At 36.0% G+C, this 22,910-nt stretch overlaps 3 protein-coding genes across 6 annotated transcripts in view; 1 reads left to right on the forward strand and 2 right to left on the reverse strand.

Moving 5' to 3' along the window:
- Positions 1 to 250: 250 nt before the first annotated feature.
- On the reverse strand, positions 251 to 4,274 carry Polr3I (RNA polymerase III subunit I). Its single transcript, XM_085957445.1, has 5 exons — positions 4,042 to 4,274; positions 3,766 to 3,886; positions 3,025 to 3,177; positions 1,884 to 1,996; positions 251 to 1,361 (listed from the first exon to the last, which is right to left on the reverse strand). The coding sequence occupies exons 1-5, from the start codon at positions 4,047 to 4,049 to the stop codon at positions 1,358 to 1,360; spliced, it is 399 nt and encodes a 132-aa protein (XP_085813571.1). The 5' UTR covers positions 4,050 to 4,274; the 3' UTR covers positions 251 to 1,357.
- A 946-nt stretch (positions 4,275 to 5,220) lies between these two features.
- On the forward strand, positions 5,221 to 7,501 carry LOC147064885 (uncharacterized). Its single transcript, XM_085958188.1, has one exon. The coding sequence runs from the start codon at positions 5,379 to 5,381 to the stop codon at positions 6,837 to 6,839; it is 1,461 nt and encodes a 486-aa protein (XP_085814314.1). The 5' UTR covers positions 5,221 to 5,378; the 3' UTR covers positions 6,840 to 7,501.
- A 2,649-nt stretch (positions 7,502 to 10,150) lies between these two features.
- The window catches only part of LOC147064886 (uncharacterized), a 303,047-nt gene continuing 290,287 nt past the window's right edge, over positions 10,151 to 22,910 (reverse strand). For all 4 annotated transcript variants that reach the window (XM_085958184.1, XM_085958183.1, XM_085958186.1 and 1 more), the window contains 5 exons: positions 19,613 to 19,852; positions 18,378 to 18,644; positions 13,605 to 13,905; positions 12,225 to 12,475; positions 10,151 to 10,800 (listed from right to left, as the gene is read on the reverse strand). In XM_085958184.1, coding sequence (XP_085814310.1) covers positions 10,542 to 10,800; positions 12,225 to 12,475; positions 13,605 to 13,905; positions 18,378 to 18,644; positions 19,613 to 19,852 — 1,318 coding nt within the window. In that variant the 3' untranslated portion in view covers positions 10,151 to 10,541. The remainder of the gene's footprint in view (positions 10,801 to 12,224; positions 12,476 to 13,604; positions 13,906 to 18,377; positions 18,645 to 19,612; positions 19,853 to 22,910) is intronic.

Consider the following 22,910-nt stretch of genomic DNA (forward strand, 5'->3'; position numbering starts at 1 on the left):
CGAAATTAGGACTCTAGAAACAAAAACGCCAGCTTCTGTTTTATAACAATGTTGGCGAGCTAATTTTTAACATTTTCACATTTGAGATTTAATGAATCGCCAAACTTTTACGAAAATACCAACTCTCGCATTTATTTCTAAACCACTCAAATACATTCATATAATAAATCAAAATTCAAAAAAAACACAGCAGCACTACATGGGTAGTAGGTCGTAGCTGAATAATAAATAAGAATGATAATATAAGAGAAACATACTTTTAATGACATATAAATACATTAGAAATAAATCTGAGTTCGAATGAACGCTGATTTACAATATAAATATTACCTACGCAATGTTAGTTTATTTTATAATATCACTTAAATTAATAATAATGTGAAATTTAAGAAATAAATATAATGCTATTCACTATTGACAAAGTGACCCAGTGTCGTCATCCGTGACATTTATTTTTCTTTATTGATATTAAATCAGTCAAGTGTTTAAAAACTTTTTTAAGAAATAGAATAAATAAACAAAGACATATTTAATTTATCTTCTGAGAAGTTCGACGTTCAGTCATTATTGTACACTAAGATATTATAATATTAGCTTATTGACACGGCAGTCTTCGGTGATTAAGGTAATCATGAAGAGACGCTTTACGACCTTTACGTGGCTAGGACAAGAGTGTTCCTGATGCCGCCAAAGAGTGTGACACTTCATACCCTTATGGCACAGCCTCAAGGGTTTCGTTGCCATGGCCGGCCCTCCCTCACCCTGCAGCGGTGCTACAAAAGCGACCTACGTGCTGCAGGTCTGACATGGCGGGAGGCGCAAGAGTTGGTGTTGGACCGAGGGAAGTGGCGCGAACTTGTGCTTGCCCTATGCTCCAATGCTGGGTATAGAAGGTAAACCATTGCGCACTACCAAAAAGTGCTATTCTGAAGACCACCGGCCGCCACTGATCAGAACAAATGACTAAATGTTACAATTTATTGTGGGTATACTTATAACACGTAATTTATTACTATCAAAGTCTGAATTAATATTCATTTAACTTATTATAATTGTTTACCTCTGAACAGGCAAACTTCGCCACGGTCACCCAAAGTAACATATTATTTTCAATTGATAACCTGGGTCAAGTCCTGGATGGAAATATTTCAGAACACATTGTTAATTTTCAAATAAACAGTACGAGCACTGCGAAATATTTAAGTCCAAAATAGTCAATATCTTGATGGCGATGGTGAGATGATTTGATGTGATTGATCTAGAGCTCTCCTTAAAGTTTATTAAGTAGAGCTTCTGGGCTGCCACCGGAAGAGATGGGTGGATAACGTCAATAAGGACGCAGAGAGGCTGATTGTGATCAACTGAAAATAGAAAGCTTGGGATAGAAATTCCTAGAGGACAGTTGTGCTGGTAACCATGGACCTGAATGGTCTGTAGCGCCAGTTTTAAATAAGTAAGTACATTATCCTCATCATAATTCATATTTCTTCTTAAATGTCTACACTGTAAGTTGTCATCTATACCTCCAAACAGCACAGCAGCCCACACAAGAAGTGTCACCGGAACAGAGAACATTGAGGACGGACCCAGGTGACGACACATCAAACAATCACTATCTCACCGGCCCCTAACGTCCATGAAATCCCCAGGGGTCAGATTATATTTGCCAGACTCACAAGAGATCCATACATGAGATGAAGGGATAAAGGCCTAGCGCCCAGGCGCCCCAACAAAATTACAATACCCACATGCATATTAGATAATAGTAAGGTGTATTTGAGTGGATAGGTATATCGATGATGCTTTCCTTATGTTGTTTGTCAGATAATAAGTAAAAACAAAATAGCATTTTGTAGAAAAAAATATATTATGCATTTCATTACGTTTTTGACAATGCACCAGCAGAATCAAAGTCTACAGGGAAAATTTCTGTCACTAAATTTATAATTTCTTGTACTTCTTTTTCACTCAGTCTCTCTTCACTTTCTTGAACAATCTAGAAGCAAAAAATATAAGTACATCATTTTTATGGTTAAAATAATCAGAATGATTTTATTTGATTTTGCAATATAATTAATACTGTCGATGAGAGTACTGTGTACATGGAATGTGAATTTAAATTCTAATTGATTTAAGTTTTGTACTCGTCCATTTGAGTCGTTTTTGCGACCTGGGTTTCCTCTTACGGCATCTTTATGCACCATGCGCACTCACCAATGAAAAATAGGTAATACGAAATACACACTGACAACGATAAGTTACTTGTTTACATAATAAATGAACCCGGGTCGTAAAAAATGACTCAAATGGAATAGTACAAAACTGAAATCAATTAAAATTTAAATTAATAATACTTTTTTTCGTATTCGTGACATATTATACAATAGTACATCGATTATCTGGTCTGATTCGAGGATGAAGGTAGTCCAGATAATCGATAAAATAATAAAACATTTATTTTACTTCAAGAATAAGCCTTTTAAATAGCATTTTTTTTAAATCACTCTTATTTATTAATTATGCATTTTAAATTGAACCTCAAGATCATAAAAAAAACTGGATAATCGAGGTTCTACTGTAGTTTTAATTTTACAACTCTTATATAACAAATTAACAATGAACTAGGTATGACAAAATACAGTGAAATCCTGTTTTTAGGTTTTACTGCTATTGCGTTTAGTCTCTGGAGTTCTGTTTTATTTTGGTACATTCATTTCCCGGTTTTACATTTCTATTGCTTGCAATTTACATATGAAGTAATCAAAATGCACAAAAAATTTCATATTGAAATTACAAATAAAATTTATTTTAACACACTCAATTAAATGCAAAGCAATCATTGAAATGAATGTTTCTATTTAATGACGTAAATAACACAACATGATTGGTGGGATATCTTTTTATATAGCCAATTAGAGGTGGTTATTGTTTGTCTATCCGTGTCTCTGCTCGAATGTTACGGACACATGTTAGTGACATTTTTCTACGACTAACAAATAGCTTTGACATAATATAGGTACTCACCAACTGTATTTCTAACGGTGATCTTGGTGGAGTGTTCAGAATCATAAGTTTCTCAGTTTTTGTTAGTTTATATGATTTAAGGGCGTTCAGCAGGATACTGATTTGGCTCTCATTTTGATTCTTACATTCTGTATCCTGCAGATAACGCAGGGTCTGAAGTAAAGAAAAAATTAACATTAACATTTTTTTTCTATAAGTACGAATTCACGCAAGTCGAGGACTTACTGTAAAGTAAAATAAATTAATGGAGTGTTTTTATACGGAAATACAATAATCATTTTGTAAAAAGTTTACTAGGGCATTTAAGCCGATTCCATGAATCAACCAACCTACTAGAGTCCGATTTCTATAAGCTGGCGTACATGTCATCACGGTTATTTTATGAACTAGTGTAACTAAATTGGCCCGCTTCAGCATCTTAACACTGCATTACGTCCGCCCCCCCCCCCCCCCCCGCCAATACTATCGTCAATGCGAAGATTATAGAAATCAGAGTCTACCTACCTATTCTGTTTTATCTTAAACGTCATTGCCCGTCAGTGAAAATAGCATACTAAAACATACCTCGTTTTCAAGGGATCTATAACCCTAACGTAATATATGTTGTACTTATGTGAACATCATTACTAAATATACGGCGACTGGTAAGCCGTATCATCTTAATAGATAAGATCGAAATGTTTGAACTTTTTTAAAGCATATTATATTAAGAAATGTGAAAAATGAGATGGGAAAACTTACTTCATAGGTAACGGTTGCTAAAGATGCTTCTTTTTTATATTTTTTCTGTGTATCATCTTTTAATTTTTGTAAAATTTGCATGACCTCATAATTGCAAAGAGACGCTGCATTGGCGTTTATTCTGCAATAATAAAATAAAGATTTATACATTATAAGGTACATAAAACATCAGCGATGAACCGTGTGCAAATATTATTATTTTTTAATATAATATTAATTCATAGGTAGGTATCGCATCTTTGGAGTAAAAATATAATATTTAATGATATTCCTTACGTTTCCATTGCGCTGTTAATAATTAGTAATATAGGGAATATTTATTGGATTTTCATTATCCTTACTAAAATAACTATTTGACTACGGAACACTCTAATTTCGAAATCATCGATTGAACGAGATTGAACTGTCAAAATACGGGTTATGAAATGGTAGGTACCCACCTACATGAAATAATAATATTGGATTACTTTCGCTTTTTAAAATAAACACACATGGCCACGAGCATAGACAATTTATTAAACAAAAATATAATTTTTACTAAATAATTGTATTCAAACTTATGATTGATTGTAGTGTTATTTGAAAGCTAAAGTAAATATATTTTAACTCCTTGATTTTTTTAAATATAGTAGGTAGGTAATTTAAATAAACCATATTTTCCACAATATTTTACCTAATTATAAATTGTTTTGTGTAGGTACCTACCTACCTACCTATAAATTTTATATGTCATTTATAAATAAAAAATCTAAATGATTTAATTAAATGATGATGATGAAAAAAGGTAAATGATTAAATTAATAAAATCATCCCTTTGAAAATAACTCATTTTAAAGTTGAATAACTTTTTAACCAATCTCCGGTTTATTCCTAACATTTAGGTGTTATTGTAACTCTCAAAATAAAATGTGCGATAGGCTAGCCGCTAGAAACTAAAAATAATAATATGTAGGTAGCTGATAAAACCTAGATAATTCAATATTTATTATTAAAATAGATTATGAATAATTATTATTCAGGTCTCTTTCTTTCCTAACATAGAAATAGAATATAATAGATTTGGAATAGGTATAATGTTCATTGTATTTTATTTATATAGCCATTTCGTGAAGACGTCACCTACTAAGTATCTAGGTACATGGATTCTGCGGGTTTCTGAATCATTATTTAGTAATTTGGCATTGCAGGTCATGAATGCTATTACAAAAGGTACCTACCTACCACTATTTATTTTGCACGTCTCAGAAATTAACTCATTTATTATTTTTTTTCAAAAGATTATTTAGAGTATTTTGTCTCACTTTTTCAAAAATATTTCTATGATTAAACGTATCGTTTTATTTTATTGATAATTATTTTTATTTGGCCGGCAGTACGGGTCTAACTGTAAATAGATATATGTTCTATTTAGTTACAAGAAGCTGATGGCAACCCTGCGCTGTTTGTCTATGCTTTCTTATCATATGGCGTGCTAGAAGGCTCGGTAGCGCATGTTCTTCCGCCATTTTCTTTTTAATCAATAAGTGAAGAAATGTCAGTGTGGTGAAGTCGTCGGGTCGACGAAATCTACCAACATCCGTCCGTTGGAGAAAGTAAAACACAATCAGATCGTCATGGAGAACTCCTACGGGGTTGGGGTGGTGAATAGATACGCTCTTTTTTTGGACGATGAATCGGATCCTCTGGACGCCTTGAAGGCGAAAGAGCTCGAGAAGGAGCGCAAAAAGAAGACCAAAGAGGCCGAAAAGGAGAACAAAGGGAAACCCGAGGCGAAAGCTAAGGCTCCTGTCGCCGTCCCACCTCGCAAGGGTATCAAGGAAACACAAAATGTGAAACCTCAGGACGGCAAGGCCGCCGAGCCTAAGAGGGAAAACAAACCTCCTACGAGACCCGTCGACCGGAACAATGATCGCAATAACGATCGTAACGCCGACCGAAACAACGACCGTAACGGCGAACGTCCGCCGCAGAGGCGCCGTGAAGACCGGCCGAACGGCCCGAGCGACGGCGGGGAAGGAAACCCGAGACCGCCCAGGCGAGACTTCGGTGATCGCAAGCCAGGAAATTTTGGTGAACGACGCAATTACGGAGACAATACTGGCGAAAGACGCAGTTACGGAGACGGTGCCGGGGGCGAGAGGCGCAACAACTACGGCGACAACGCCGGCGGCGAGAGGAGCGAAAGGCGCAATTACGGTGACAACGCCGGAGGAGAGCGGCCGGAGAGACGAAGCTACGGCGAAGGCGCTCCGGAGAGGCGCAATTACAACGAGGGCGAAGCAGGAGAGCGTCGCGGCCATCCGGCGAGAGATCCGCGGGGCGGTCCACGGGACGGACAGCGCGGGGGCGGCAGGCCTCCGTTCGACGGTCGCGGCAAGCGAGAGTTCGATCGCCGCTCCGGCTCGGACAGGACCGGAGTCAAACCGGTCGACAAGCGCGACGGCGGCGGCTCCCACAACTGGGGGTCCCACAAGGACGACCTCGAGGAGTGGAACAAGCCCACCGAAGGCGAGCGGCCGGAAGCCGAGAAGACCGAGGCTGTTGCCCCCGTGGTGCCGGTCGCCGAGCCTGTCGAAGGCGAAGAGGAGGCTCCCGCCGCACCTGTGGAGGAGGAGGCCAAGGAGCTCACTCTGGATGAGTGGAAGGCGCTTCGCTCCGGACGCCAGAAGCCACAATACAACTTGCGCAAGGCCGGCGAAGGTGAGGACCTCTCCCAGTGGAAGGACATGGTCGTCCTCAAGAAGACCAAGGCCGACGGCGAAGATAGTGATGACGAATACGACTCTGCCGAATATCCGCAGCGAGTGGGTCGCCAGAAGCGTGTCATCGGCATCGAGTTCACTTTCAACGAGCCTCGTCGTGGCGGTCCAGGCGGTGGTCGCGGAGGACGCGGTGGTAGGGGAGGCAGAGGAGGTGGCGGCGGGGGTGGCCGGGACCGTGACCGTGACGGAGGCGAACGGGGCCCCAGACCTCGTCGGGACGAAGCGGTGCCAGCTGCCGATGACAGATCGCATGCGTCTCGCCAGAATGCCCCGAAGGTGGATGACAACAAGGACTTCCCATCCTTGGGTTAGGGAGGTACCCTCGCGAGGGTATGGAGGGGAGCGTTCCCGGTAACATTATGCATAACCACCTGTGAACTAGAATACCGGTCCCGTATGTAATGTTATTTTTGAAGTAAATGTATTATTTACGAAAATGTTTATTTTTGAAACAGACCGAAGCCTCGGGGGCGTTCGCTTCGGCCTGCTCCCCCTCCGGACGTCCCGTCGGCTTGGAGGCGCTTTTTAAATTTGTCGAAGATTTTTTATAAACGTCGAGACACGATGGCCGCGGGCGCGCGTCGAATCTCGCCGACCCGCCGTGCGGATGTAAATAATTAAGGTCACCCCTTTTGGTGCAGTAATCCGAATCCTGAGAGGAGAGGCGGTTCTCGCTCCGACGGCTCGGATGTAGATTCGGAGTCGACGGTGGGATTTCATTTTGTTCTGTTTTTGTGTTATGCAATATTTTTTCACCCTTAGTAGTTATTGTTTTTTATACTGTATCCGCTGGTTTAATCTTCGGAGGACGTCCCTCTCTTGAGGTTGCAAGAAATGTTTTTCGTTCTGACCTCGCGAAGACCGTCGGTTGACGATTCATTATTTTGTAAGCATATCTTATGGCGATAGAAGTCTGTACATAATAATAGTTTTTAAATAAAAACTACTGAAATACATTGATTTGGTGTTACGAATTTTGAGTTTTGTGTTGTTTTTGTTTGTCTTGGACTATTTCAGAATATTCATCTGGTAGAGACTAAAAGATTGTAAATTTCAAATGACAGAAATAATGCGCACACGCTACCGTTCTCAACCGAATATGCCTGGTAGTTTTTTTATCCATTAAAGTGAGGGAGAGGCTCGTCCTTTTATAATTTATTTTGAGATAAATTTTGTCTGTATCGATGCGATTCTATTTTTATTCTCTGATAAATGCTATGCTTTTGTCTTCCTAAAAGTATGGTTTATTTAATTCACAAAAATGTGAATATTAAAAAAAAAATAGTATTTTTAATCAAGACTTGTGGTCGAATTTGACTGAAGTTAGAGCCACCAGCCAGATAAAAAAAACCTATACATCAGTTTCTGCATGAAATATGATATTGATAGTCTGAATAGTTGTCATTTAGCCGTTCCTTTTCTATTGATTTTATTTCAAATTGTGGAATATCGTTTCGATCTCGCTGCTTCTTGTAAGAGCATGGAAATTTCACTATTCAGTTTTCATTTGGGTTGATATAAAGTGACAAGCATTAGAAAACCCATGTTGCCATAGATATATTTCTAATTTATATTAACGCAACTTTCAAATATCGCAGTATTTGATCACCCTGATATAAAATTACCTGATCTTAGCGAGGTTTTCTCCGTTGTCTGAGAGTCACATATTTGTAGTTGTAACTGACACCACAAAAATTTATCCTGAGTCCGAAGAATGGCTTCGTAGAGAAATCATTCACATCACAAAAACCTGTGGCAGATTGTATTTAAACCCCCGAGCGTAGTAGAGAGTGAAACTTGGCATGGTAGGTAATTTGTAAGTATGGCCTAAGATCCATTGTGGGATTCTAATATTATTAGAAGTCCTTCGGTATAATATAATAATATTCGTACCTTTACCTCCTGAATCATACTAAAAACTTTTCAGTGTTCCTTATCGTATATATAAGAAATATCCTGGTGTAAATCTTGGATTGTAAAAAATACTATTTATTAACGTATCAGATTGCTTATTTCTAGAATAGAGCAATTTTGAATGAAAGTATGACAAACTGTGTCATTTAATTATTTAGTGGTTAGTGCAGCCGCATCATGGGTTTTCTTTGTGCATTTTCTATTATTCCTAATGCTATAAGTAAGTAAAGTAGTTGTGAAAACATCGAGGTTGCGCTATGCATTGAGAAATCCAATAACGACGGATTGCGAGCGTACATAGGGTTCGCGACTTGACTGAACAAAAATATACATCTATATTAATTTACTCATGAATGTATCCGATAACACTCAATTTTAAAGATGGTTATATGCATATGCAAGTTTCGCAAACATCTTGGATCTACAAATGCATAACGCAGTCAATTCAAAATACAGTTGTCTCTCGATAATTCCACCCAATTATTAAGATAGAAGTATTGCAATGCTTAGTTGGTTTGATCCTGAAAAACTGTTTCATCTCTTGACGGCTATGTATTTTATTTTAAAGTCATAAAAGAAAGTTAAACGGATTATCGGGAGTACACTGTAATAGAATATGTTATTTTGTAATGGAAATTACGCATACAGCTGAAAGTGGAATTACTGCATTTATTTAGTTGAGTTAATTTTTATAAACTGAAATTTTTGTATCCATGTAGTACAATAAGCATTTTATTGTCAAATAACTTATTATATTCTCAATAGTATGGGTTACACATGAACTTTGAGGATGTTATCTAGTTGTAGCCTTGTTGATCTGGAGTGTACTCTAATGATTTATGTTTTAAAAAACCTCTTTGATGTACCTCATTGATGTTCGACAAAAAGTTCATTGATATTATGAACATTAAATCGCTGCTAATTAAAGCTACACATTTAATTTGAACGTAAATTATAATGATAAATTGTTTATTATATTTAAAGAATATGAAAATTATTAAATTTTCTACTCTAGTAATTGAAAATTGATTTATTACCAAATTGTATTGACTTTTTAGTGCTCAAGGGTAATATTTATTGTTTTGTAAAAAGTTTTTAAATTATGAAAAGAAAAAATGAATTTTCCAGAGGTATTTAGAGTGAGGCTTTGGAGTTAATTTGAATACACTATAGAATCTTATAAAATTAAATAATGCTGGGGCAGAGGCGGGAGGTCCTTTTCGCTTACCCTTTTGGTGAAGGAATTGAAAGAAATGACTTTGATAGCATTGTATTAAAAACTATGTATATCTTGATTAGTAACTTTGTTAAAACTTCCACCCTTCCTAGCTAATTTTATATAACCTATTAAACATTAAAAAAACAGCTAGCTTTGAATTGGGAGTGTATAGGTTGTAATAATTCTACATTATTAATAACACTGTCCATTCGTGTGGAACTATTAATTAAAAACCATAAATGAAAGCACTTTTTTGCTTTAGAATGTTCACAAAAAAGTATTTTCTTTTATTATTAGAGTAATCAGATGGTTTTCTGCATTTGAAGTGATGTTGCAGCTCAGTTTTAAACAAATAAATTAATATTAAACTGTATAGAAATTTAATATTTGTATCTAATATTCAGTGTTTTATATTAAACAAGAAATAATAATTTGTGTAATAATTTTCATTTTTGTTTTTGAGGATAAAATGGAAAAAAAAACACATTTTTAAATCACATTTTTTTAATAAATTATGAAGCAAATAAAATGGATAACATTTATTACCGAGAACAATCAATAATAGATATATTTTTATGTGTTCATGTCCTCTACAATAATTTTATTAAGTCTCCAATAGGATGTGAGATATAAATATTTATTACGACCAGGTTACAAATCTCCATCAGCATCAGATTTGCAGCAACGTTACAAAATAATTGATTAGAACCACTATCTACATTCTACAATAATATTCTTAAATCATATTGACTAGAGGCGCACTATAATTCACCTAAAAATGTCCATAGCTTACAACCGGCTCGACCGAGCTCACTTTTAATGTTTTTAAAGGTTTGCAGAAACAATTATTAAGATAAAGCGCACGTGTAGTAACTGTTTGGTTATTCTATGCCGAATGTGTTTGTCTCTTCCACTGCCAGAAGCAACTTTTCATAGAGTATCTCCAGAGTGGGGTAAGGCGGTAAATCCAGTCTGTTGAAGCAGGTGTGAGCCCTCGGCAGACTGTTTGGTTTGCCCCACTTCTCGATGCAGAACTTGCGAGGTCCCACCGATCCCCTCAGAGCGGCGAACCCTTCGTACGGGATGCTCGACGTCCCTGTCACAAACTGCACGAGTCTCAGTCTTTGCTCATTTGAGAACCTGAAAAATTAAAATAGGATAAGTTTAACCAGGAAATAAGGCAAGTATTAACACCAATCTATGAATATTTTCAAACTAAAAAGTTCATTTCTATGAATAGTATATTAGGCACATTGACAGATTTTCAATTCAATTTATTTTACATATTGTGGAAATTATAAAGAAGAAAGAAAAGTAATAAAAGGGAAAAGAAATAATACAAACGCAGTGAAAATACAAGTATACATCTATAGTAGCTCAAAAAAGTACACCTGGCTTGCTAAGGAGACTCTATTTTAAGAATTTATAAAATAGCGTCCACCCAAATTCACCTCACGCAAGTGGAATATATCAACACCCGAAGCAATTTAGTTGGACATAGTTATCGCCCTCCCAATTGGCATTACCAGTGGCAGGTTGGTTGCATGCACCTTGGGAGATTAAACAACTGATGCTCCCTATTTCTAAGATAGTTATCAGGGGGACACAGGTCAACACTGTCCAGAATGGCAAGAGTTCTCATTTATACCTCGTATAAGTCGAAAAAATATGTAGTTAAATAATTAATTTTGATCTGACTGATTTAGTGAGAAAAGGGGCTTTTAGGCCGACAGGTGACTGGGGGGTCATATGCTGTGTTAGTGGTTCATCGTGGGCGGGCAATCCAAAAATATACTCAGTCAGCCACTTCCATAATGAGCAAGAATTAAGACTAGAATAAATTGGGGTCCCGTGAACCGAAAAAGTTTGAAAACTCCATTATTAGCACTCAAGTCTCATGTAAAAAGAATAAATTAATTTCATTATAATTAGTTTTTAATACACCCTGCACAAGTAGGTCGTTGTCAAAATCTGTAATCTAAAATAAGACCTAATAGGTTGAGCAAGTGGCTGACATCCATTTCTCGTAAAACACGATATCTGTTAATAAAAACCTCTACTCTGCGAGCACCATATGAACCTATTAGGATCGGACATGGTCAAAAAAAACAAAAATATTGTCGACTGCACTTACCGATCATAATGCTTTCTTTCACTCATTATATTATTATCTTGTTTCGTGCAAAAACAATCATGCCTCGCATTAGTATGTTTTTATGATATGAGGTATTTATTGATAAAAGAAACTCAATGGGGAACTAAATTGGTTTCTACAAAACCCAAACCAGAGGCATATATTTAATGAAATGAACTGTCATAATAATTCCACATCCGTAGATTTCTTAGATGTGTGTCTAATGAGAAACTCACTAAACACATGTATTTAAACAAGAAATAGTATTTTTTCAATAAATAAATCAAAACATCTTTTCACTACAAACACTTATCCCATGCGATTTGGTAAATTTAACATTGTTTGGTCAAATAATATCATTTTTACATCAGTTGACAATGAAGGCGACATGAATATTGATTATTGAAAGGGTACATAACATCTAATTTACCTTTCAATTGTCTGCCAAAACCAGTGGATGACAGGATGCTGATCGTGATATCCGCTTCTGTATTCGGTATTATTTCTCCAGTCGGCAATATCGATTTCCGCCGTACCGGCTATCACTAGTTCCAATTCTCTAGCATCGAACACTGTTACGAGACGAGGATCCACCACTTCATAAAAACCTCGGACCAGCCACTCTGTTTGCTCTGCGACTCCTCTCTCCAAACGCCATCGGACTACTCGCTCCAAGTACTCCTGAAAAAGAGATAAAAGTAAAATGTATTGTTTGTGAATAAAAAATGGAATGGCGGCCTGCTACCAACGTATTGGTTTAGTTAATCATTTATATATCTACTGTTATTTGCAATTTTAATTGATTGTTCATCTAAATAATGACAATATAAAAACAAAAAGTTATTGTGAACTCGCTAAAAATGATTCTGCAATATTAAATAATTTGCTGCTAATTTAATGGCGAAATGCAGAGATGTCGAAGTTACAGCCTTCACTGAGACAATTTAATAATAAGGATAATAAATATGTTTTTCTCACTACCACAAAGTCGATGATTTCGGAGGTGTACAATTTATGCATTGCCACTTAGGCATCTAATTATTATGTCTATGGATTTGGGCCTAAGTAAGTTTTTCGTCAATCTCTGCTGGAAATCATTAATAATTACTATAAACATACGTCCCATATAAGCTTAAAGTTTGATAGTTTTGCCAGCAAATATCATGTAGTTAGAGCGATGCCGAGCGAGAGAAAACAAACAGGCTCCATGTAAGAGCAGTTTCAAATAATAATAGTAACAATGATAAAATTTAACCTATGTAATTCACGTGCAGTAGAAGATATCGTAATCTGCGCAATTTCAAGATTAAGTTGTTCACTATAATAATATAGTCAATAGTATAATATTATTATACTTCTTCATGCATAATGATGTCTTACTGTCTTTAGAAGGTGTTGTTAGGTGTCGTAAATTTATTTTGACAATAATTCCTACACTACACGACTACAACACTAATTGTCCAGTGACTATTAATGATTATTTATAATTGGAATGATATCCATAATTTTCCGAAGTCATAAATGTATAGGAAAACAAAACATGGAGAAATGAATGCCTTGTTAACAAAGTATGAGTTAGATTTACAGGATAAAAGGGGCTTTACACAAGCACGGATTGTCATGAATAATGAACAATAGATAATATACATTAAACTTTACGATAGAGTAAAAGTTAGATGCATGTTAAAATTGTTGTGCCGGTAAGTGTTTGCATTAAATAATATGCATTTATATTTCAACAGTACAGTCAACATAATATCAATGCGTGTGTAAAGTCCCTATAAAAAGAAGGTAAGCAATCAGCGCATACCTTTTTATTTTTCTCTGAGACCAGTATATTTCTGCCGCCGGGTTTCAATTCTCTTTCAACGACCTGTCCAAACAGTTCTTCGGTGACTGAGAAGGTGAATTCTAAGCCGGCTGAAGCTGTACTGAGGTCGTTATCTTTGATCCAATGCAGCGAGCGATGGAACTCTTCGTCCAGAGACTCCAGATCGGAGAGCGAGACAGGCAGGCGGAGAAGCGCTTTGTAGAACGGTCTCGTGAAGAAAGCATCCAACAAATATTGATGCACCAGAGCTAGTCCTAACACACGGCCACTAAACCGAAACCTGAAACAATAAACACAAAATAACATCAATCCAAAGTAGGAAATATCATTCAATTCAGCAAGGATAGTCGGCTAATTCAAAACATATTATATAATTTAACAAACTAGCATAAATAAATTTAGATCCCATACAGTATTTGGTATCAAACCACTGTCCCATGGCCAAGTAAAATTACTGCCATTCTATAACATTGATTCAATTGTGATGATAACATGGAAAGATTGAAAATGAAATTTCAGGAATAGCAGGCACATGCATTGTAATGCAACTGCTTATCGAACCGTCAATTATTTTTTTATTATTATCATACATTTATTATGATTCAGCAATCGCATTGAACAAATAAGACAAAAAAATGGCAGATTCCATTTCTGAAAAATGTTGGTAAATCTGTTAACTAGGCCCATTTAGTCAAGCCGAGGCACAGAACTGTAAATTTTGATCGTAGTGCTAGTTATTGCTGACACTTTGAGTGCAATATGATACACTGTTTATAGAAAATGATGATTGTTTCATATCGAAAGCCATGGTAATACTTTAATATTGATTTGAATGAAATATTCAATCGAAAATCTTCATTTACAGCGAACAGGTCACCTCATTGCATTCAAAGTATGCATACAACATTTTGACTTTACAAAAATAGAAATTGCGTTTTTTGTTTCCAAAGTTTATGAAGGAAACCCTGTAGGCACTCGGCCCTCGGAAATGGGCGGATAACATCAAGAGGCTGAGTGCAGTGACGTCCCTAGACAAATTGCCGCCCCTAGGCAGCGCCAAAATGCCGCCCAATTATTTTTATCATCCTTTCATGACTCCGATATCTGAGAAATGTGTTGTATGAAAAGAAAATATATACCACTAAATCTAATTTAAATGACATCTCTGCTTCAATAGACAATATTGCGAGTCCACTGTTTCAGATACATTTAAAATACACCCGATACCTTCCAAAACTCGCGAGTAATAGGTATAGTGCAAAAATATTTGGATACATTTTAAATTACCTATGTAAGTACCTATCTATAATTCAAATAAAATTTGAAAATCTGCACGTGTTATTGCTACTCATTATGGACGTGACGTCCAAGGACAACGGAAGTAAACTAGACATCGCGAACCCGACAAAAAAAAATACAGTCCTGTTAAGCCTTTTATGTTAATTAATTAATAAATTTTAGTTCCAACCAGTGAGCTGATTTTTTTAATGGAAAGATATTTTCGTCATTACTAAGTTTAGGTAGGTAGGTAGTTGTTTTCTATTATAACTAATGATTCTCCTCATTTTGCCGCCCTTCAGGAAACTGCCGCCCCTAAGCGACGCTCAATCTGCCTACCCCCACGGGACGTCACTGGCTGAGTGTGACTGAGTGGAGAGAGAGAGAGAAAGAGAGAGAGCTCTGAATGAGACCTGAATGGTCTGTAACAGTTTAAGTAAGTTTCCACATCCTTCAAATGCAGTGCGATCATCACATAAGTAAAATCACAACTTGAAGAAATTTATATCAATCTCCAATTTGCTAACTGTACCAAGTGATCGTTGGATACCTTCAATTCTCAAATGTTCATTAATTGTAAAAGCAAGTAAAATATACGAGATTATTTTCATATGCACTACAGTACACGAAGCAGACGACCAGCAATAAATCAGAAACATTTGACACGATCTATAAATACACTGCACATCTCAGTAACTGTAAATGCCGGAGAAAATTTATATTGAGACCTACAACTGTCATACCGGATGTACGAAAAGACATATTAACACAAGTTCAACATTGTATAATATTATCTAACAAAAGTGAGAATTGGTTAAAATCCATTTACAACCAATTAGGGTAGATAAATCTCAGCAAAATAAATACACATTGATAAGACTAATCTTGTGGTTATGTATTTATTAAATTTAGATTTGGACATGAACCGAAAAAAACCACATAAAAAAATAGCTCACACCAAATTAATATCTTAGCCACAAAAAGAAAAACATGTTATTTGATGATACAAAAGGTGGTGGTCGACATTGGAAACTAAAAACACGAATGCTGATGATCGACAAACAACACATGGCAGGAAATAACAACAATTACATTACATACACTGTTTGACTATACAGCAAATTGAAATTATTGCACAGTTTGCAAACAGTAAACACTGCTATTTTTAAAGCATCAGTGTGCCCTGAATAAATAATGTCAAAGTCTGTGAATTTGATGAACCACGAAACAAAACAATCAACTGTCAACATTAGGAAAATCAAACAACTATTCGCCTTGAACTGATTGTTATTGTTGTTCATAATATGGAATATGAGACAAAATGATTATAAATGTATACATAATAAGTAAGTAATCATGTTTATTATTGTAATATTTTGACTATTTCCATGAGCAAACATGCAAATTGTAATTTCAGCATTTTTGTATTGATTTGTTCACGAATCACGGAATTATTTAACGCTATTAGGTAATATTTTTCACTCATATTTCTTGATGGAAAGACATTGTATTAGAAATAGCTTTAATAAGATAGATAAAGAAGCGCTTACTAAATGGGAGGAGCTTATTAGTTTATAATGGAAGTGCGGTTAAAAATGGGAGGAGCATATTAGTTCACAGTTTTAACACGTAGCCAAGAAGATGTTTAAGATCATAGGGGTTTGACTATAAATAGTTAAATGAGATTTATGAGCATTTAATATTATGCCGATTGAACAATGTTTTCAGTGTGTTTGAATTGGTAGCAATAGACAAATTGATATTCTGTAAGAAACGCGATGGCTATTTTGATAATTCTGTAATATACATTAGTGGTGAGTATTTCCAAAAACGATGAGTCCACATGTGAACACAATCTTACAAAAAAAATGAATAATGTAAAAAATAACTTACAAAATCCATCAAAATGAATAAGATGTTTTAAAAAAATTGTGATAATTATTAATCCATTAATTTATGATCTATTAATTAATTGCGATAAAATTTAATTATAATTAATTTTGGGCATGTTTGAATTAATGCTGACTAAATTTGTTTGGGCATGTTTACATGTCCAATGACGTACGGACAAATTTATGGGAGACCAGAAGAATTTATGGGAGAAGAAGCCGCTAAATTAAAAAGATATAAGTGAACAAAATGCCAGAATGTTGTATTTTATTATGCTAATATTAAATTTATTACCCTTATGTTTCTAATTTGAAAATACTGATAGATAAAAAACATTATTAAAAACTGAAAGTATCATTTGCCCCAAATATTCAATTGTCAGCATGTGGTATTTGGAAATGGAAGCGCCATGTAAGTTACATTACAAACATATTAAATGTGTCCTTATTCTGTGACAAAATTGTAATTAAAATAATCTAAAACAGCTCGACTAACGCCATCTATTTAAAAAAAATTGTAACTTGAAACCATTTAAAAGGATGCCATCTGTGAGAATATTTGTGAAGTTGAGAAAAAAGTTGTATAATAAGAATGACAAGATTATTATTATAACTTTATTCTATTCCTATACAATATTATTTTTAGTCGAATCAATATTTCAGAGTTTCTCCAACAGCAAGCTTTTCTCGAACACAGCGCAGCGCGATGGTCCACTATGCCTCAATTGGATGACATGCATTATTTTGATCAAACAACATTATTACGAAACCGATAACCATCCACTAAAGGGTATTTAACATATTTGCAATAAAAAAAAAATTAAATTGATAATTAATTCTATAATCGCCGAAAAAAGCATGGATTATGGATACTTTTTATGAATTTTCCCATTCGAAACCAAACCATGGGATCCAATAGAATTTGGATACTAATATCCAGAGAGTCTAACGATGAATGATGCTTGATGATGAAATAAAATTAATATTGAGTATAAACTATTTTTTATAGCCGCCATTTTTGGCAGAAGTGTCATTTCTGCATTATTTCCGTATTAAGCGATTTTAGTATCCAACTAAAAATATTGTAAATAATGATATGTGTATTTAGCTGTCTGTTTATCTATGTATACACAATATGTAATTGACAAAATCTGTCATGTCGCAGGCAGTTACAACTATGTTCACATTCCAATGTAAATACTTTGGTTTCAGTGAGTCTTGTGTTTGAAATGGTCTACGTATGCAAGTGGCGAATGGTGGAGGTAGGCTATGGAGATCCGATATAAATAGTACACTAAACTTTATCAGACATACTCATTTGTATTCATTGAACTAAGAATACAAATTGCGGATGGTGTTGGTGAGTTTTTAAAAATCATTTAACCCTGTATAACCAAGCCATAAGCTATCCTGTAACCTGCTGTTGCAACTTTCCGGATAAAAGATGACACCAAAAGGATATACCATACTATGATATTTTGGTTTCTTCTACTAAATTAAAAATAAGCCGATTAATCAACGAGGAAAGCCCTTACCGTCAACCTCAAGTAATCTGAATAAATAACAAGATAACTTGAAGACTTACCAATCATGGTAGTTATCCACAAAAGCTGACATGGGTGAGATTTGAACGGTGTATGTGTCGTTTGCAGAGTATTCGAAGAGTCCATAATACGGATTGAAGAGTTCCCTCGACAGGAGAAAGAAGAACTCCCGAGACGGTCCGCCGTAGTCTAGCCCCTCTTCGCTGTCCCACGTCACTCCCAGCTTTCCTTTCTGCAGTTCTTTCTTCCCGCAAGACATGATCCTTCTGAATGCATCTTCCAGCAAGTGGTCTCTTCGTATGTTCAGTCTGAAATACAAAATGTCTTAGATTAGATATTTATATAAAAAAAAAAAAACAACTTAGGGGGAAGTTGTGTAGACCAGTGTTTCCCATATGGATTCCGCGATGGTTAATGGTTGTAACAAGATAATATGATATTCACAAAGAGATCATGAACTAGCTAAAAATATTTCAATTACCTACATTTAAAATTATGCTAGATGTAGCAGATGGTTAATTTTATTATAAATCAACCAATACAGTAATGACAATTGAAAATTATAGGTATGTTAATATTCGGACGCTCGGTAACATCAGAGTCGTTGTTAGCACATTTGGACTGCGGCATATTTTCTGGTTCTGATTTCGATTAAAAAAGAGATTATTCAAAATCGCCTATTATTTTATAGACATATTTACAAGATTAATCACTCCAACCGAGAACCTGGAGCCAGGGTTCGGTAGATTCTTTGAAGAATGTATAATTTCTTACCTAATTACAGCTACATATTATTTAGTTATAGGTATTTTTATTTAATTTCAAATCTGAAAGGGTAGATTGTCTTCACTAGTTTTTGAAGATATACTTACAAGGTGGAGCATACCTATGGACACCACAATTTGTAGTTAACTACATTTATAAAACATTACTTAATGTTGGAATATATAAAACATAATATTAATTTCATTTTTTTGTTAGAATAACCGGCTTTGCACCTGAGTGAATGATGTCCAGTAATATTAAAACAATAAAACTTCCGGATCCTTGCCAATGGATTCTAGTGCCGGTTCCATTTAAGCTCTGCTCCTTGTAAGGTGTAATCTTCGATCTCAGCTGTAGAGAAAGATAAGGTCTTTTTCCAACATTTCGACAAAAAATTCGCAGCAAGTTCAAAAAAACGATGCAATCACTATAATATCTAGTTCGATGCAACGACCAAAACTGTTTGCTCTTTGACAAAATAATATGGAATTGTGAAAATCTGTATGCATACTTGAGCTTGGCAGGCCCCTGTCCGTATCCCTTGCTGTCCAGCTTGCGGTAGAAGTTCCTCAGCTTGGCCTCGAAGTCTCGGCGGTAGGGGGCTGGGGCACGGGCACCGTGGCGGGCAGGGCCAGGAGATGCGGCCGGAGACGCGCCGCTCGGTGGCGAGCCCCTTCCGCCGCCGGACACCGACACTCCGCTGCCTGCGCCTACGGCAGGCACATAGCTCATAATCTCCTGCTCGAACAGGCTGTGGAAGAAGAAGACAATTCAAATAAGTATACTGAAACGAAACTAATATATCAACTAAAAGTGGGTATTTGACAGGTGGAAAGATTTGGGGACAAAATCACACATTCCATTCAAGCCAACTCTTACAATGTAGATACATATTTAAAATGGGTTTGCTGGTACCCGTTCGGTCAACCCTATTTTGAATTTGGGCAGCCCTCGAAATGGAAAAGTTTATGAACTGGAACGCTCGACATTTTTCTGAAGATGTTTACATATGTGTATTTTATAAAAATAAGTGTGTTAGATTTTCTATTATAAGGCCTATGACCTATATGACAGTCAAAATAATTTTTCCATGAGACGGAGAGATAATTTTACCAATTTCACAAACCGAAACGCCGCTCCGGTGGGCTCCGGTCCATTTCGAGCCCTGAATTTTGGGGACGTCCAGATACAACGTCACGCCCTACTAATATCGAAACCTCATAGGATGGAGGGATGAGGAGAGAAAACAGATCACAAAAATCTATGCCCTGAATACAAACACCCTCCAACACGTTAACTCCAACAGGTTATTTATTGCAAATTTTTATTTTACTGTAATGAACGGCATGTCCATGACCTGCCTACCCCACGCGAGGGAGGTCACTGATGATTTCACAATCAGGGAAACTTTATTGCATCTACGAAGGTGCAGTAATTTAAAAATAATCCATGAACAAAATCTAAATTCTCGAATCGTTATTAGGAAATTTATCGTCGATTAATTCTCACTCAATTAGCATTATATGAGGGTCGTTTCGGAAAATCGAAACGGTGAAGGCGAAATCACAAATACCCAATCCACCGGAAAAGATATAGCACAGTGCAAAGCCTACAAGTACACAATTTAAAGAAAATTGTGAAAAAAATAATAACAATATTTAATTCGATAATTGCAATACATATATTTTTTAAATAAGCAGAATGCGATACAGCCTGCCACAGAGAAGGCCCAGCGAACGTATATGTGGCTACAATCAACCCTTTTATATTGAAAAATAATAATTGCGAGACCCAATTCGAGAAATTAAAAAACAAAACCTTCATTAATACCACATAACATTGAAGTTAATGGCCCTACTGCACCACACCCGATCGTAATCAAGCGATTACATTAACTTACGTTTGGGTGTGAAGTAGCGGTATTTTTTATGACTGATAATACCTCAGGAGCAGTTATCAAAGACTGAGATCGTTATACACTCAATTGTGCTTTAACTGAATTTACATGACTTAAGAGTACCACATATATGAGAGAAACACATACAAGCAAAATTACAACATATCAGATTTAATAAGATAGATATTGTTTAAAATGCTTGGAATATACAAAGCTTCCGGAATTTCCAGAAATATTACCAATATTGAATGCGCGTTTCCGGAACGTGACAAATTGTATAGCATACAGACGTAACAATTGTAACTATAGGTAGGTACACTCAAGAATTAAACCTTGTTAATACCACATGCAGAAGGTACCTAATGCATTCCCTGGTCACTACCGAGCCCGTTCATAGTGATATGTTTTGACAAGGATAATTTTAATCACTCCCTCAAGCTCGAAACACGCACAGCGACTGACTGCGCGATTTGATAATAAGATATAATGCGATGTTGTTAATTCTTCTGCCATAAAGTATGTGCAAACTTGATTAATATCAATGAATTAAAATAATGTGTTCAACCAATTGATGCTACGGGTAATTTATGTGTACCATTCGCTTGTCAAACCCATCGGTCGGTCTAAGAGCAATATGGCCGCCAACTTCCGGTACAAAACGGCACCAAAAGAGGAAGAATACATTTTGACCAACGAAAGATTTGTTCGTTTCGATGTTAATTTTAATGCGATTTTATCCAAACAGCCAATAAAATCACGAGGCGTTAAAAAAACAGTGCGCATCCTCATTTGTCCCCATTAGATGTAAAAAAAAATCTACTCACAAAAGCACCCGAAGCTTATTTATCGCCGTTTGTCACGGAGCCAAATTGATTGAAGGAAAAAACCTAAAAGAAACAAAAGCAAAAAACTGACATCGAAAAAATCGTTACATGCATCGTTTAGGATGTTTTTTTACGATTTCCCTTGTAAAATCGGACCAAAAAATGGTTTACCTAAAAAGGACACCCTGCTAAAATTGATCGCTCACAGGTGTGACCCAAAGGAAAATAAAATTTACAAAATATATTCTCGGCTTCCATCTTCAATTAAGTAATTGATTATTACTTTGGTATTACGTTCCCATATAAAGAGAACAATGAAGACGATTTACGCATAAGTATTATATATTGTAATATTATTGAACTTTAATCCAAAATAATGTAATCGTAAGTATACCTACCTACCAAAATATTTTATTTTTTCTTAAATACAAAACGCTTATACCTACCCCGTTTACACGTGCATGGATTTACTGTTGAAAGTAAGTGTGATCGGGGCCATAACAAGAAAATGTATGGGTAAGTATGTATTATCCTGCAGTTGCAAGCTTGCATGCACGCATAGACTGATAATACTATAATGAATCAAAAAAGTTTAGAAGCTTCTGAATTTTCATGCGACAGTAGGGATTTTTTCGATCTGCGCCTGTGCAGTAGAACGATTGTGGCGAACCTGCCGGCAAAAAAACGAACTGTACTCATTTTAATGTTAACCGATTTTCACTACCAGCTGTCAAAATAAAAAGTACCATAACATGACAACATCGTGTCTCGCTTACTCTTGAAGAATGAGATTGGAGAGATAGTCAGCACTTTTAATTGTAAACAGTTATTGTCACGATAGTTTAAAATACGCACTATTGCTGCCAGTAAATCCATGCACGTTTACAGGTGCTATTACATTACTCAAATGTCACTGGAATTTAATGGGTTTGAAGGCCCGATGTCTTCTCTGTCAAATCTTGGAGTTACGCTAGATTGCTAGTTCAACCACACCACGCCAATCCTGTCCAAGAGGGGCGTGTTTTCCGGATGCCGAGATACTTTAACGGCTCGGATTCAGTTGTCGTGTGCGAGGCCAGCTTGTCTCG

This window comes from Rhyacophila brunnea, unplaced genomic scaffold, assembly GCF_057557595.1.
Source record: "Rhyacophila brunnea isolate RB1 unplaced genomic scaffold, BYU_Rbru_1.0 scaffold_7, whole genome shotgun sequence".
Taxonomy (NCBI): Eukaryota; Metazoa; Arthropoda; class Insecta; order Trichoptera; family Rhyacophilidae; genus Rhyacophila; species Rhyacophila brunnea.